The sequence below is a fragment of the Serinus canaria genome, chromosome 19 (assembly GCF_022539315.1).
Source record: "Serinus canaria isolate serCan28SL12 chromosome 19, serCan2020, whole genome shotgun sequence".
NCBI lineage: Eukaryota > Metazoa > Chordata > Aves > Passeriformes > Fringillidae > Serinus > Serinus canaria.
In genome coordinates this window covers 4,180,264-4,196,572 of record NC_066332.1, presented here as the reverse complement: position 1 = coordinate 4,196,572, position 16,309 = coordinate 4,180,264, and the positions used below count along the sequence as shown (strand labels likewise).

The 16,309-nt window shown below is 49.8% G+C and overlaps 2 protein-coding genes across 2 annotated transcripts in view; both read right to left on the bottom strand.

The window, feature by feature from the left end:
• Nucleotides 1-95: 95 nt before the first annotated feature.
• On the bottom strand, nt 96-2,473 carry DHRS13 (dehydrogenase/reductase 13). Its single transcript, XM_030230179.2, has 5 exons — nt 2,324-2,473; nt 2,128-2,246; nt 1,452-1,575; nt 1,055-1,366; nt 96-433 (listed from the first exon to the last, which is right to left on the bottom strand). Exons 1-5 carry the CDS (start codon nt 2,448-2,450, stop codon nt 117-119), a joined length of 999 nt encoding a protein of 332 aa, XP_030086039.2. The 5' UTR covers nt 2,451-2,473; the 3' UTR covers nt 96-116.
• A 926-nt stretch (nt 2,474-3,399) lies between these two features.
• PHF12 (PHD finger protein 12) overlaps nt 3,400-16,309 on the bottom strand; it is a 31,579-nt gene continuing 18,669 nt past the window's right edge. The window contains exons 7-15 of the mRNA XM_030231875.2: nt 15,612-15,776; nt 14,853-15,014; nt 12,960-13,776; nt 10,845-10,967; nt 9,751-9,894; nt 7,754-7,852; nt 7,118-7,200; nt 5,150-5,288; nt 3,400-4,562 (exon numbers count right to left, since the gene is read on the bottom strand). Of these exons, the coding sequence (XP_030087735.2) occupies nt 4,228-4,562; nt 5,150-5,288; nt 7,118-7,200; nt 7,754-7,852; nt 9,751-9,894; nt 10,845-10,967; nt 12,960-13,776; nt 14,853-15,014; nt 15,612-15,776 (2,067 nt within the window). The 3' untranslated portion in view covers nt 3,400-4,227. The remainder of the gene's footprint in view (nt 4,563-5,149; nt 5,289-7,117; nt 7,201-7,753; nt 7,853-9,750; nt 9,895-10,844; nt 10,968-12,959; nt 13,777-14,852; nt 15,015-15,611; nt 15,777-16,309) is intronic.

The following is a 16,309-nucleotide window of genomic DNA, read 5'->3' as shown; positions in this document are numbered from 1 at the left end:
CAATGCGGGTGTGCAAGGGATGCGTGTGGGTGTGGGTGTGTGAGTGTGCGCCCCTCGCTCACCCCCATCCCACACCCACACAGGACCCCCCGGGCTCCCTTGTCGCCACCATCACTTTATTGTGCCGTGGCAGCAGCAGGGCCCTCCCCATGTCCCCGCTGCTGTCCCTCCGCTGTCCCCAAGCCCACCAGGCGCTCGCTGCCCTCCCAGAGCTCCCGTGCCAGGCGGTCATCGCGCCCTGCCGGCCAGGGCACCCGGGGCCCGCCGTGGGTGAAGTAGCGGCCGCTGAGGGGCTCGAGGCCGTCCCGGGTGGCGCAGTCCAGCACGGCCCGGGCGCCCTCGGCCGCGTCCAGGAACAGCAGCCAGGCCAGCGGCAGCAGCAGCGGCCGCAGCCACAGCGGAGCGTGCCGGAACAGAGAGGTGTTGACGAACCCTGCGGGAGATTGACACGTGTGGGGGGGTCCCAGGAAATGTGGGGTGTTCCCCTGTGTGTCCCAGAGGATGGGCACATAAGGGAGGTGCCACAGGCAGCATGGTTGTGATTGTCCCCAGGCACCGCCATGCTTGTGCTGGCCGTGCAAGGCTGGGCTGTGTGGGTGTGTCCCAGGTGAGGACAGGTACAAAGTGAAGGGAGAGGGGGGAAAAAAGGAAAGAGGAGGATAAAAAGGAAAGCGGAGAAAGGAACATGCAAAGGGACACATGAAAAAGGACATGCTGTATAAATAGATGTGTTGTGCAAAGGGACACTGTAAAGGGAACACACTGTATCAAGGAACACAGTGCAAGGGGACAGGGTCCAAAGGGACATGCCAAGATAAGGGACGCACCATGAAAAGAGACACTGTGCACAGGGACACATGCAAAGGGACACATGAAAAGGGACACACCATATAAAGGGACACAAGCAAAGGGCCGCACTATGCAAGGGAGAGATGCTCCCCTTGCAGGAATTCCCTATGAAAAGGCAGCAAAGCAGGATACCAGCCCCACAGAGGGACACCATGGGACACAAGGGTGTGCAGCTCACAGACACCAAGGGTGGGCTGGCTCCTACCTGGGTGCACGGCGTAGCAGGTGACCTGTGTGCCCAGCTCGCGCGTGGCCAGCTCACGAGCGTGCAGCACGTTGGCCAGTTTGCTGTCACAGTAGTCCTGGAAGGTGGAGAAGAGCCCCGAGGGTGGCCGGCCCAGGGCCTCGGGGCGCAGGCGGCCGGCACAGTGGGCACTGGAGGCCACGATGACCACCCGGCTGGGAGCGCAGCTCCGCAGCCGCTCCAGCAGCAGCTGGGTCAGCAGGAAATGGCCCAGGTGGTTCACCTGGAAGGGGAGGCTGAAGCCATCCTCTGTCGTGCCCCCGGCGCTCACCCCTGCGGAGCGAGGAGGCAGTGGCAGCCCGTGGTGGTGCCTGCCCTGAGGGGTGCAGAGGGGATTTTTTGGAGTCCCGGCACTCACCTGCGTTGTTGATGAGGAGGTGCAGCTGGGGCTCCTGGCGCAGGAAGGTGCTGGCAAAGGCTCTCACTGAGCGCAGGCTGGCCAGGTCCAGATGCATGAACAGCACCTCGTTGTTCCCCGTCTCCTGTGGGCACAGCGGGGGCTGGGGCAGGGCCAGGGGCCCAGGGGTGGGGGATAGAGCCAGCCAGGGGCAGGGGGATGTTCTGGGCACTGGATCCAGCCCTAGGGCTTGTGTGTTTGGACCCCCCAGCATAGGAGGCTGCAGCCTCCCCCGTGGTACAGTGTGCCCCATCTTGGAGAATCTCAGGGTGCCTGGGATGTCTTGTGGGGGTGTCTGAGTGGTTATTCCTGGGATGTGCCATGGGGTACCTGGATGTACCCATGGGGGTGTTTTGGGGGTTAATCATGTAATGCTTAGAGATGTCCTGTTGTGTGTCCTGGGGGTCTCTTATGGGCATCCCTGCACCGCTGAGGAGATGCCATGGCAGTGTCCTCAGGGTGCCCATGGAGGCATCTGGGGGTGTTCATGTGATATCCAAGGATGCCCCACAGGGGGTACATTTGGGCTGTCCTGGAGTTGTCCGTTGGGTGCCAGGGGTACCCTGGAGGTACCGTAGGGTTCGGGGATGTCCCGTGGGTGGGAATGCCGGGGGTTCCGGGGGGTGCCGGCGCTCACCCTGCGGATGCGGCTGGCGGCGGCCTCTCCCCGCCGGGCGCTGCGGGTCGCCAGAATAACGCGGGCCCCGCACCGAGCGAGCTCCAGCGCCGTGGCCGCGCCGATGCCGCTGCTTCCCCCTGCGGAGCGGAGCGCGGGGCTGAGCGGGAGCAAGGGCCGCACCGGGGCCCGTCCCGGCTCCCCGCCGGTCGCTCACCGGTGACGATGGCGGTGCGGCCACGCAGCTCGGGGCGGGCGCGGGGCCGCGGGGAGCCGCGCAGCCCGTGCCGGAGCAGCGTGTATAGCGCCAGCAGCAGCCCCACGCCCAGCAGCGCCCACCCCATCCCGCCGCCACCGCCGTTCCGGGCAGCCCGGGTCCGCCCCGCCGCGCCCGCTCCGCCCCGCTCCCGCCTCCCCGCCCCGGCGGGACGGACCGACCGGCGGACGGGGCACGGTCTGCGCGGCTCCAGGCAAAGGGAGAGCTGGATTCGTGGCGCCGGTGGGAGCAGAGACGGAGTGAGGGTGAGTGCGGGCAGCGCTGCCCCCTGATCAATAGCCCGGGAGATCACAGAACCTCGGGGTGGTTCAGGAAGGAAGGGATCATCAGAGGTCATCGAGTCCAGCCCCTCTACTCAAGCAGCGTCCTCCAGAGCACTGAGAGCTGTGTCTGGACAGCTGAGTATCTTCAGGGATAGGCAGTTTGCCACCTTTTGGGGTAGCTTGTTCCAGTGCATGGTCGAGAAGGTCTTCCTCATGTTTAGGTGTAACTTCCCTTGCTCCTATTTCTGTCCGTGTCTCTCCTTCTATTGCTCATCACCCCTGAGAAAAGCCTGGCTTCATCCTGTCCGCTGACACACCCCCTTCACATCGATGTATTTGAGAGTAAGATGTCCTCAGTCTGCTCTTCTGTAGGCTAAACAGGCTCAGCTTCCTCTCATAAATGAGGTGTGCCAGTCCCCTGCGCTTCCAGGACACCTTCAGGCTATGTCTCTCCTGAGGAGCCCAGAACTGGAAATATTTGAGGTGAGGTTGGGCCACGATGAGTTGAAGATGTCCCAGCACATTGCAGGGGTTGGACTTGATGACCTTCAAGAGTCCCTCCTACCTCAACCAGTTCCATGATTCAATCACCTTCCAGTCCTCACCCTCTTCCCACATCCCAGGCAGGACACCAGGGTCCTTCCATCCCACCCCAGCCTTGACTCCCAGCTCAGGCTCCTCTGCAGTCAGACACTCTGGGGAAGCTCCAGATTGTGGTGACACGAGTGAAGACAGACAATCGAGAAAACAGAATGTGAAGTATTTTTTTTTTATATACAGAATACAGGAAAGTTTCTGTAAAGTCTAAAACGTTACAATTACTATGTACAGTGGAACTAGCTGTTCTGCTGCGGGGAGGTGGCAGAGAAACAAAAGAGACAGACAGGTTACGACAAAGGATCTGCTACAATAGACAATTTGAGGAACGTCATACCACATGTAGCACTGTACACAGCTTTAAAACATTGAAAAATGCCATCACTGATGTATTTACACAGAATCCAACACTTTTCCTTATCTGAAATAAAAAATAGGATGGACACCAGGAAAAGAACTCATTTCTCACTGCCCATAATACACAGTAGCTACTTGTAGTGCAACCATAGCAGGGAGGGATGGGAAAAATAACTGTGGGAAGAAGAGCGCTTCTTTACATTAAATAAAACAATGATATTGTATAGATTTGCTGTATGAAAACTGTATTTCTCTTTTAATATAAAACTATTGTCACTGGCACAAAATAGAACAAGTTTCTGATTATTTTACAACTGCATGGGAACTATCTGTCAGAGAGAGTCCTTGAGTCAGACAGCGGTCACCCCTCGCTCTGACGCGTCCTGCTCTCACTGCAGTTTTCCTTTTAAAATGAAATGTATAGTACAAATATATGTGCAAATGCCCCTAAAACTTGAGCAAAAAAGAAAAATTAAAAAAAGTTAAACGTTCTTCATTTCATGCAAACGGCGTGTGAACAGTCTCTGGGCCGACACAGAAAAATCCCACCTCGGTTTGTACATTTTTGCATTGTAAAGAGTCTGAGGGCGTTTTCCTTACTCCAAAAAGCTCTCTTCCTAAAAATTCCTAGGGAACTGAGTTGGACCGCAGCACGGGCACCTGGTGGGGTTTCAGAGAAAGCTTCTCCTCCAAGTCCATATCTTGTACTAAGGCAGTGTCCCCCTTGGGCTGTTTGGTCGCAAATTCGGTGATGCTGAAAACGAACTGCAGGCAGCCCAGCTTGATGTAACTGCCGTGGTGGAGCAGGGCCGTACCCTCCCAGCCAGCCCCGCTGCCCCCGATCAAACTGGAGCTGCTGGCTTTGCAGTTACAGGGTTTTCGATGCTGCCCTTGTGCCTGTGAATTCATCACAGCAGCTTCTTCGTGCGCCTCCTCTTCCTGTTTTCTGCTTTTATGTCGCTCTGGAAAAGAATAAAAAAAAAAAAAGGTAAGGTTTGAGCAGGTCAGCAGCAGCTTGTTTTCATCAGCAGCGGTTACTGCTGAGGTGCCTCATGGGTAAGATCCTCCAGCCATGAGGGATTTCAGTCTGCAGTGAGCAGCTGATCAAAGGGAAATGGGAATCTCCTCACAGCCCTGGAGAGGTTGAGGCATTTACATATCTATTTTGGCAGCCCAAAAAGAGGAAGCTGATCAGGTGGAGAGCAGGTGTGAGCCATGCCGGGACAGAATGCCTGCAGCACAGCCCAGATCTTCTCACAGCCTGGGAAGGGAGAACATGCATGGGGAAATGCCTCAGGCCTGCTCATCAGGACCTGGAGCTTGGTAACTCCTGCCCTGGTGGCTGGAGTAGGGTTTAGGTCAGGGCACAGAGCTCCCCAGGCTGCAGAGGAAGGTCTTGTGTAACCCCAGCTAAGGACTGTGGCAAGACTCCCCTTTCTGCAAGGGGTGCACCAGCCTATGCAGAACAAGGGGCGCCAACAAAGAATTGGTTTCCTCCTGCTCCTGCCCCCTCTCAATTAACTCCTTTTGGTGGTGGTACAACACTCACTTATCACACTCTGCACTTTGGCAACAATACTGCTGGGAGGAGTGGGTGTCATCTTCTCCGAGAAATCACACGAATACAGAACATTGTCCACCGTCGTCCCATGCTCACTGTAGTTCAACAGCTCGTAATGCTTTGTATTCTGGAAAGAAAGGGAAGAGGAGGGAATCAAGACATGAAGTCATAGAATGGTTTGGGTTAGAAGGGACCTTAAAGACCATCTTGTTTCAGCCCTGTGCCATGAGCAGGGACACCTTCCATTAGACCAGGTTGCTCCAAGCCCCATCCAACCTGGCCTTGGACACTGGTTTGGGGCAGGCACAGTTTCTCTGTGGAGCCTGTGCCAGGGCCTCACCAGCCTCACAGGGAAACATTTCTTCCTAATATCCAATCTAACCCCACCCTCTGTAAGTCAGAAGTTCTTCTGCCCATACACACCTCTTTGGAGCACTGAAACACAACCCCTTCTCCTTGTTGCCAGTAGTGGTCAAATAAGAGATGGTAAATATCCTCCAGCTTTAGAGACCACCAACCTGATCCCCCTGCTACCAGAACAACCAGCCTTCCTGCAGGAGCTGCCTTCTGACAGAGAAGAAGGGCCAAAGCAAAGTGGGTTTTACCTACTGCACTTGAACCAACACATCTTTTTGGGAACAGGATATTCAAGCTGATGCTCACAAAAGCAAGCATTTTACAGGCACACCTGATGCGAACTTGGCTCAAGACCTGTGCCTAGCAGAAAGAGATGAGCTTTGGAAAGCAGGCACAAGATGGCAAGAGGGATGTCACGTGCTGCAGCAGCCTCAGGACAGAGGCAGTCTGGGATTCACAGGCCTTGTGCAGGCTGAAATGCCAGCAGACATTACCGTGACATGCAGCGTTACACAAGCGGTGTCACACTCAGCTGAGCTTTGTGGAGGATGCTGACAGAGCAGAGAAGATTTCAGGTTAGCTCACAGAAATCATCTGAGAGCTCAAGATCTCATCCCTCAGGGACTACAAGGCTTTAATCAAGTTACAAAAACTCCACATGCACATGGGAGTAGGTTTTGAAGTAACCTGCTAGACTGCAGAAGGAGAACCTGCAGAGAGCTCCAGGAAGGGGAATTCTCCCTCTCCAGAGTGACCACAGCCATAGCAGGGTCAAAGGTCAGTGCTTGGAGCCTGATTTATGACTGACCACTGTGAAGAGATGCTTCCACACAAATTTATGGTCAGGATCCCATTACTGAGTGTGTTTGGTAGCTTGCAGGGCACTGGAGGAATGGCCAAAGCTGGCTGTGGGTTAATCCTGGATCCTGCTCTGGAGCTGGTTGACAAATGGTGATATGAAAGACTCGATCTTGCTTTGAAAACTGTTTCCATGCTAAGAGACACCTCCAGTAGTGCTGTTACTGGCAGGCCTGCTGGTCTGTTTACTTCAAGAACAAACTAATCTCTGGGCTGTAGCTAAGTAGAAACTGTAGGTTTCTGTTTATGCTGTGAGCTTAACTGAAGTTTTAGCTAAATAAATAATTTATAGAGAACTGCAGATGCTATGAATGCTTTGCTCCTCCATCACACTTGAAAACAAGGGATTCAGAGCAGTTCCCTGGTTTGTTCCAGCTGAGGTTTGATGTTGACACATGAAGTTTAGCTTTTATTAACAACACATTCAGATCAAAAAGTATCAGATCACGTCTGGTCCTTTTCTTTCCCTAGACACCAGCAGTGACAGTGCTGACTTGTGGCCAGTCCTTGCCCACAGGCAGTCAGAGAAATCCTGCTGGCAGAGCTCTGTGCTTCAGAAAAGGGTTTGACAGAAAATGCTGACACAGCCTCCACTGGAGTAAAACCCAGCTCTTACTTTGTAGTCCACAAAAGGAGCACCACACAAAGACAACCTGCTGCCTGCATCTCCAGCTTCCACTGCCATGCACACCAAAAAATAAAAAAAATAATAATGAAAAAAAAAATCACTCAGGCACTCACCTCATCATAGAATATGCAGGCATGTTTGCCAGACACATAGTTACAGTGACCATAGCTTGTAAGGCACACATCCATATCAGCTCCTGTCATGGGGGAGGACAAAACAGGCTCAGTTCATATTGGAAAAAAAACCCCAAACTGTCAGGCAGCAGAGAACAACAGACAGAATTAAACTTCAATTAGCAAAACAACAGGGGAGCAACTGCTTTTGTCCTGCTCCCAGGACTGCATGAATAATGCTTCGATAAGCCACCAACAAAGTTTCAGTGGGGGAAGGGTGCCAGCAGCTCTACAAAGGTTGAAGAGCATTTCACTACTCCTGGGTCTACCCAGAGCACCAGAAGAATCTAAGCAACAAGAAACAAAACCTGCAAGCAAACCACAACTCTCCTCTCCATCAGTCAGGCATTAAAACTCCAAGACAGCTGTTCTAGTTATGACACCATGTGACAGAGCTGCCACCCACACAGATTCAGGCAGATGGGGGATTTCCACACTTCTTGGTAGCGCAGAATCCCAGTACAAGCGGCCACAGTGAGTCTGTTTCCTTTGACACCCACTTGGCAAAGACCTTAGGGAGGGCTCAGGGAGAACCACCCTGACTCTGAAAGGTCTGGGCAGGAAGAAGCTACTCACCTGTCCCAATGTAGAGGGTTCGATAGCACATATTGACTGCACCCCCCAAGCCCATCAGAGGATAGAACACCGCCCGGGCTTGCACTTCCTTTCTTTGCGCTGCAAGATAAAAAGAAATTACTTGAACAACATTATCAGCTGGGAAAGCTGCTTGACCCCAGAGTCCCTAGCTCAGAAAGCACAGACCCAAAGGAGGATGCAGCCAGCTTTGGCCTAAGCACCGGTTCCCAACCCTCTAGGAATGTTTGTGCATTAAACCTCTTTCTGCCAGTCATAGAAAATTGCTTTCTCATAACCCACACAAGCCATGCAAATGGGGAGCATTAACACTGAGTGTGCACAATGGAACCACGCTGAGGAACACACAAGCCTTCTACCCCTGGCTTCTTTCTTAATCTCTTCTACTCTGGGTAATCAAAGAGATCAGTCTTTGCTCTCAAAGTGCCACTTTAAAAGAATTGGTGCTGGTGAATTCACCAACTTTAGCAATGGTGATTTCATTTCTAGTGAAGCTGCAGGAAAAACACCTGGGCTGGATGGGGCTTTGCAGGGACAAACCCAGCTCCCAAGACAGGATGATTGACTGAGTTGGACTCTTTCACCCTTAGGTCAGTCCCTATGGCACACTTGACAATGGCTGGTCCAGGGCCGAGCCTCCAGAGCAGCTCCAAGTTCAAATCACACACTCACATGCCCATGTTAACTGAACAGAAAATCTTCTGTAGAACAGATATTAAACTCCATTGGGCCACACAGACCTAGCCAGGATTTCAGCACTGTCTTTTGGAGGAAAACCCCTCATACACAGAGTTTAAGCCTCTCCTGATACCACATCTGCAGGACAGTGTTACACCAAGAGGGTGAAATCAAAGAACAGAACAGATTATTTCTGAAAGACTGCTACATCAAGAATAGTGGCCACACCAAGTGGCATCCCAAGTTCCACCTCTGCCTGGCTGCTCTGCATGAATCCTTTCAGCTGCCTGGCTCTGCAGGGCTCACTAAAGGCTTTGGATCTAACATTTCACCAGCAATGCTAAGCAGCCAGTTGGATGCATCATTCCTGCCCAAAAAGGGTGATGGGTTCAGACAGCACCAATCTGCCTCGAGAAAGGCAGACTGCTGAAGAATTCCAGACCAGGAAGGCAGCTCATACCACAGCCTGCTGCTCTGTCCTGCAGCAGCCATCACAAGAAGACTGACAAAGCATTTAGGGAATGCTGTGATGCTAAAGCAGGCAAGCACAGAGCTTCAGAAAAAGATTACTGACTGACTTCCAAAGATCTTATCTGGGATATTTACCCCCCCGGCCTAGCAGAGGGGGAGCAGAGAACTGCTTCCACAGCAAGGCTCTCCAGTTAGTGTTTGAAAGCAGATCAAACTGACTGGCTGCATGCAGAGGAACATGGGGCCACCCTGCAGCTTTAGGTGATACCAGTGGTAATAAACAAAGTCAAACTCAGGAATCTGGAGATTTCCAAGAGAAATTCCAGTTGCTTTCCATTACTGGCAGTAGTCATATGTAGTGGTTTCAGCTTGACAGTGACATTCTGAACAGGCAATGACAATGTCACACATATATTCTGTGCTCCAGTTCCTCCTGTTCTTGTGCTTGTATCTCTCCAGAAAGAGAGAGCAGGAATTCACGGATTTCACTTGCCCATCTCAAAGGTAAAAGTGTAAAGAAAAGCCACCAAGCACCTGAGATGAACCTTCCTATCTCTTGCTAATTCGAAGATGAATAAAACACAACTTCACTACACATTTCCAGCAGAAAACCTGAAGGTACTAAAAGTATTCACACTGCTCAAATTTGTAAATAATTAAGTAGAGGATCCTGATGGAGTTTCTGGTCAGTGGCTATTCAGAGCAGGGGGGTGAGAAGAAAGAAAAGTGAAAGGCAGCATCAGATACCAGAAGAAGAAGGAAATCTTCAAGGAATGGACAGTGGCAAATCTATGGCTCAACATATCCCGCTATTCTAGGGCTGCTCTTACCTTCAATGTGGTTTCCCACAGGAGACTGCTGATGGGAATTGACACTGCTTGCTAGAGACTGAGCTTTGGGAGGAAAGAGCTGATGTATTCTCTGCAAGGCCAGAAACTTGATCAGCTGCTCATCCAGCATATTTATCTCAATCTCTGTTAATAAACAAAAAGCAATTAGTAAGTTATTCAGGGAAAGAGTGCAATCTGAGCTGCAGTGGATTTAGCTGTCCCACTTACAAACCTGCTGTTTGCTTCAACAGCAGACTTGACCAATTCTGCAATATCAAGACTCTTACACATAGGTGAGCTATTATTTCACATCACCTCCTGTGAGAAGAGTGTGAGGACGGTGCCAGCCACAGCTGGAGTGCTCCAAGGGAGGCAGCAAGCAGAGGTTTGGGGCAACTAGGGTTGATAAAAGCCGAAAATCTGCTGCTTTGGCCCAGAATCAACAGGTCAGTAGAGATGGCCATTGCACCTCTTTGGACAGTATGTTGGGTCCTTCCTCTGAAGCTCTGCTACCTGGTTAGAAAGTCCAGCCCTGCATCACAGAGACCTGTAACCCCCTTTGAAGCTGCTGCAGGCTCAGCAATCTCCTCCTGAAGGCACTCTGCTAACGTTTGCCATCTCTTGCCAAATGCAACAACAGGAAATAAAAACCAGGCCAGTCTAGGAGACTGACAGAAGCAGAAATAAATTATAAAATTAACAGACCCACTGGAGCATCACCACTCAGGTGACTGCTCTACAACAAGATCTATTGCTGCTGGACTTTATCTGCCAGGAGCAGCTCTGGATTGCAGCTAGCACCACAACATGGCAGGGCTGCAGGTTTCTGCATGTGAATTCCACCTGGAAAGCAGCCCAGTTGTGATTCTTCCCCAGAAAACCTTCAGGCAGAAACACTTCATTGGCCTTGCTGCTTTGGCAACACTAGGAGCAGGGAAGCATGTGACATATTTAAGGTAATGTACACCCAGCCCCTCCCTCACCTGACTACAACCCTGCTTTATCTCTGGAACTTTCCCTCAAGCAGAGATGGAATGCTTTAGGGAAGCAAACACACAGTGCTAGCAGAGACTGCTGATGAATTAAATACTCACCCCCGTCCATAAATGCTTTCAGGGAACCAGTGAAGTCCAACATAGCTGCAGAGTTTGAAGTGAGTGATGAGGGTAGAGTTAAAGCGCTTCCTATGGATAAGGTGCTGGGACTGACCTTACCATCTACAGAGAGAGGTGATGGACAGAAGAGATGTCACTGTGACGTTCACCAGACATGCACCCAGCCCTCAGGCTGCCCTTGGCTGCCAAGCTGCTCCAAAATGACTCATTTTGCTCATAGTCATGCTTTGAAAAAGGCCTGAACTAGAGGCCAGGAGCTTTCTTCTGCTCACAGAAAGGCTTCTGTGTGCCTCCAACACAGAGCCAAACGTGGCTTCTGCCTCGTCTCCAGCTGCTGGAGGAATTCTTGACCTATACATTTAATCTCCTGCTCCCTGTGGTGACACTGGAAAGATGAGCACCAACTCCCCAGGAGCTTGAAGAATTTATTAAACCTAAGAGACATTTGCCAAGTAGCTTGTCTAGGTCTTAACATGAATAAAAAGCACAACTGCTCTGGTTTTATTTCTACACTGTTATAAAGTCTGGGGTGCACATCATTGTCCAGAAGGAATGTGACAGCCATAAGCAGATTCTATTATTTACAAAATAAAATCCTCCTGCTTTGGAAGTGACCATGCAGCTGAAAGAGGCAGTGGCAAATGCCAGGAAACAAAACCCCTGTTATGTGTTGTCAATACCAGATCTTCTTGAGCTGGTTTGCTTACTAAAATTTATGGCAAAAAAAGTCATGGGCAATTTGCATTTTTGTACTCGGCAGCAAAATCTCCACACCACAATTTTTGTTATAAATATATAATCCATCCTGTTAGATGGAAAATTTAAATGTTTACACCTTTCCCAAGAGACAGTGCAGCAAGTAATGATTTTGTAGAACACAAGCTTTGCACCAGATGCAATTATTTAACATCTTAAGTAACTGCAAAATTATGTAGGGCTTGCAGTGCTCTTCAAACCACAAGCAAGTTTTCTATAATACAGTCTCATTTCCTCTACCAGAACTTCTCCCAGCCTTGCATTTCTAAGCAGGGCATGGTCAATTCAGCAGCCTCAGAGTAACCAAGTTTATTCAGGAGGAGGCCAAGTACCCTGGGGACTGCTTCCAAAGGCGAGGCAAAGCTTAGAAGTTACTCATTGAGGAATTTTAGAAAGGATTATAAAAATATGTTGCTCTGTTGCTTTACAACCACCAGACCTGAGCCACTCCACACAAGCCTGACACTGAGCAGGTTGGAACTGCATAAGAGGTGACACACAGCTCTGTCACGTGCTTTTCAGTCACTGCTCCCACCCAACCTGCACAAAGGCTTTGCTGGTTTGAGTCTTGAGCTGGCATGGGGAGAAGGAAAATGAAGAGAATGCCATATGTGAATGTTTATTCTAGCAAAATCTGAGCTGTGGGCAGTTACTCCAGCATCTACCAAAATCTTTGACTTTATGTTTCTATACCAAAAATGGTTATATTCACTCTATTATATATCTTGCCATAATTTACCAAGTTTTTTGGGTACAACTCAGGATCCCTGGCATATCCAAGTCCATAACTGTGTCAGACCAACAAATCCTAAGGGTTCCTAAGCTCACACTTCTCCAACACCAAGGCTGTGCACATGAAGACTCCAACAACACCTGCAGTAGGGGACACAACCACTGCCTGAACAGTTACCCTGGATTAGATCCCAGAGAGCTGCTCTTGTGAGGAGGACTGACTACCTTGCAATCCAAATGGCCATTTGAAACAAACCAGTGGTTTTACAGCAGCGCTGGGGTTTTAAAGCAGCAGCTGTTGAAACAGTGAGGCAGCAGCCAAGTGATATAAAGCTACTGTTGCTTTCAAGAATTCAACTGACCTACTATCCTGCTTGTCAGGACAGAGTTCTTCCCTCAAGTATAGGCAGCCAGCAAAAATACATCCCATGGCTCCTATAAAGCGACCTAAGACAGAGGAGACCTGAGAAACTTCTGCTGGCTCTCCACAGAAAGCCCAATTCCCAGTCAAACGAGGGCACACTGCTACAGCCTTGAGATTTCAAAGGAGGTTTAGCCTGAGCTTTTCTCAGCCCCGGGGTCCAAGGTCAGTGGCTCAGCACGTACCTGAAGGTGGTGCTGGTGAACAGAATCTGTTTGTGGACCCAACAGCTGAGATGCCATCTCCTGCAGCCTGGGGAGGGGTGAGAGCCCGGGTGGCACTGAGCGGGGAGCCCCCGGCCCGCAGCTCTGCTGTCAGCGGCGGCCCGATCTGCGTCTGCACATTCTTCCTTTGCAAAGTGCTGGTGGTCTCCAGGCTGGCACAGGAGCTCGAGATGGACGTAGGCAAACTCGTGACCGGCGCAGATCCCCTTTGTGCACAAGAAACGGATCCTGCTACGTTCTCCGTTTTGACAATGGTTCCAATGGTGTGATTCAGAAGTCCGCAACTCGCTGGGGGCGTGAGGGGCCGAGGCCACGTTTGCCGATGAGACAAAACAGGTATTGTGTTCCCAGAGCCCGTGAGCCGCTGGGAGTCAGTCAACTGTGCTGAGGATTCGGATGAAATGCCATAGAAATGAGGCCCGTTCACTTTAATGTCAGAGGCTGTCGGCCCGTTCGAAGTCCCGCAAGAAGAGGCCTTCTTGGATTTATCTATACAAGAGCTGCAGTTAACATCTTCCTGTGACAAAGTCTGCTGGGATTGCGAGGAGCTCAAGGAATTCTGGGTGGTAATCCCTGAGGTGCAGGATGACATGGAATAGAGGGAAGGTGTGGGTGCCTTGTCAGCTGCCTGGTAAGGGTTGGCGAGTGAGCCATCTGCCACAATAACAGGCTTAATATCAGCCTTCTCTGTTTGTTCAGAGTCCCAAAGCGAAGTCATCTGCTTAGCAGATAAATGTTTCAATATGCTGCACTGGAGCGCAACAACACTACAGAGCCACTGGAAGGAAGAAAAAAGTGCAGGTTAGCTCTGGAGGCAGCAGTGCTCCAAACCTCTACAGCTGCTCCATCATTCACCCAGCTTGAGGAAAGCCAGCTCCTGACTGCTCAGATGCAGTGCGGAACTACAGCATCTGCTCTGGAGCTCATCCACAATTAAGAAAAAATTTTGTCCAGATAATTTTGCAACCAAAATTATGTACTGTTTATCTCCATGCTGGAGGTAGGACAGAGAGAGGCTGAGATTAAAGGAGGGAGAAGGCAGCATTTCCTCACTTCCAAACTCCTCCTTCTCTTCACTTGTTAAATGCTGCAACTCTTCAGCCTCAGGTTACAAACACATCCCTCTTTCATGAATTTGGGCTTCCAGCCAAACATAACCCTCCAACTTACTCTATAGCATGTTGGAAAGAAATGCTGCTCTACCTCAGGTATAGGGAGTAGAAAGCTGGGGTGGAGAGCACTTTCCTTTTACACAAAGTAGAGGAAGACCAAAAGATTTATACTAAGTTTTAAGCTCCATGGTGGATGTGCACCTGCCACATAAAAGAAGCTCGTCTGTGCTAAAAGAAGGACTTGATTTCTCCACTGACAGCAACTTAACATGCCCTTACACTGTGGAATCTGGCCAGAAGTTTCATACAAGATTTAAACACTTATTTGACCTTGATTTACATGCCCAATTCCATCCGCAATAAAAAGCGACCCAGAAATGGGACGTTAACTTATAAATAAACGTGTCAGAGAGCAGCCTTACATAATCAAAGTGCAAAGTATTTCCCCTCAGCCACGAAATAAAGATGACGTCTAGACAGAAGGCCCTCGACTCCACTCTTAAGGCCAGAGGACTATTGCACCACTTCCCTGAAGTGTCAAATGAGGAATTTTACATCTCACCTGGAAAGTCAAAGTGAAGTTTTAATGCACAAAGGTGTCAGAGACAAGACAAGCTATCACCTTCACACACGAGCTTGAGACTGGTTTCCTAGACAACTGCTCCATCATGACTGAAGTGGAAGGGGATCTTTGTACCAAAGCAACTACACACACAGAGTCCAAGCATTTGACTTAATTTACCTCCTGTTGTTCTGTCTGGCTGGCTAAGTGCTCAGTGTTCAAAAGGTGCTTCTGCAAGGGTTCCTCAGGGATCCCGTTACAGATCAGCTCGCCATCTCTAATTGCTGCAGGCGCGAGTAACGGGGGTGGAAGCCGGTATTGGGACTTTATAGCATCAGGAACCTATATTGTGGAGAAAGAAGATCACACATGAGAACAATTACTCAAGAATGACTAGTTAAACCAAGTGCTTGATCAGCACTAAACTCTGCATTTGCTGCTTTCTCACCCAAAGGAACCCTACAGATACATTAGAAGTATCAAGGACTGAGTACTTTAAATTGATGTAGCCATGCTGAAATTAATAGGTTTTATTCCCTTAGGTCAGGCATGACTTTGGTACAACATGGTGGCTACAGCATAAGAGAAATAAAAAAAAAAAACCAGCCAAGGGAAGGAAGTCAGTATGGCAGTTGTCAGACATCCTGGCAACAAACACAGTCTCAAATCTGACTGCAGGGCCACCTTCAGGAAGTTTTGTGTTGTATCTTCTATGCTTATGCTAGATTTAAGTGCTTACTTGTAATAATTGAGCCTTATAGTAGAAGGAAAGAGATCTTCTTAAATCCTACAGGTAGTGAGTGCTGACTCCCAGATCTCTCACTAACACAATCATTCAGACTCTGTCTTCTTCCTCCTGCCACAAGGAGTATGCTGGTTTCCCTTCCAAACTAAAACAGATATGAGGGGTTTTCACCCACCACTACTTGTTACACATACCTTCAGACCTTTCCTCTTCACTGACTGAAGAACTCTGCGATTCGGAGGGTGCTTCTTATGGATTCGGTTTAAGAAATCCACTTTGACAACGTGCTGAGATATGGTGTCCTGGAACCGGTCAAATACTCGGCACCGATTACTCAGGGTCAAGTTCTTCTGGTTCAGCTGGGTGATCAGATAATGCCACAGGAGTTAGGGATCTACAGGTCACTCTAAGGCACCCTAAGACTTTCATAATGCCTCGTAGCACTGGCAGTACAGCATCAGCTCAGCTTTAGACTATTTGTTTCCTGCAGCACTAACCATTTCTGTTAAAGGGCACATTGCTGGAGATGAATACAAAAGCATTTAGAGGTCGACTAAGCAGTATCTATGCTCTCAGAAGCAGTTTGTCTGGGAAAAAGCTCTTTGTTTCAGCCCCCTGTTTCCTGAGTATTTAAGTCTCAAGTAGACTGCTTTTCCAAAAATGAAAACTCCCTCTTGGAATGAAACTTTTTTGGGTTAAGCATGCAAAGAATTACTTCCCCTATTTGTAGCACTGTGCTGCTTTGTATCCCAGTTCTGGAAGCTCATCTAGATCTTAAAGAGTCCAGTCAAAAACTAGACAAGCTGTCAGTGAGCCACAATCTGAGCTGTCAGCTTCAGTTACAGGAAGGAGTTCCCCCATCTTTATATCTTATTGCAGAGAGCAGCATCAT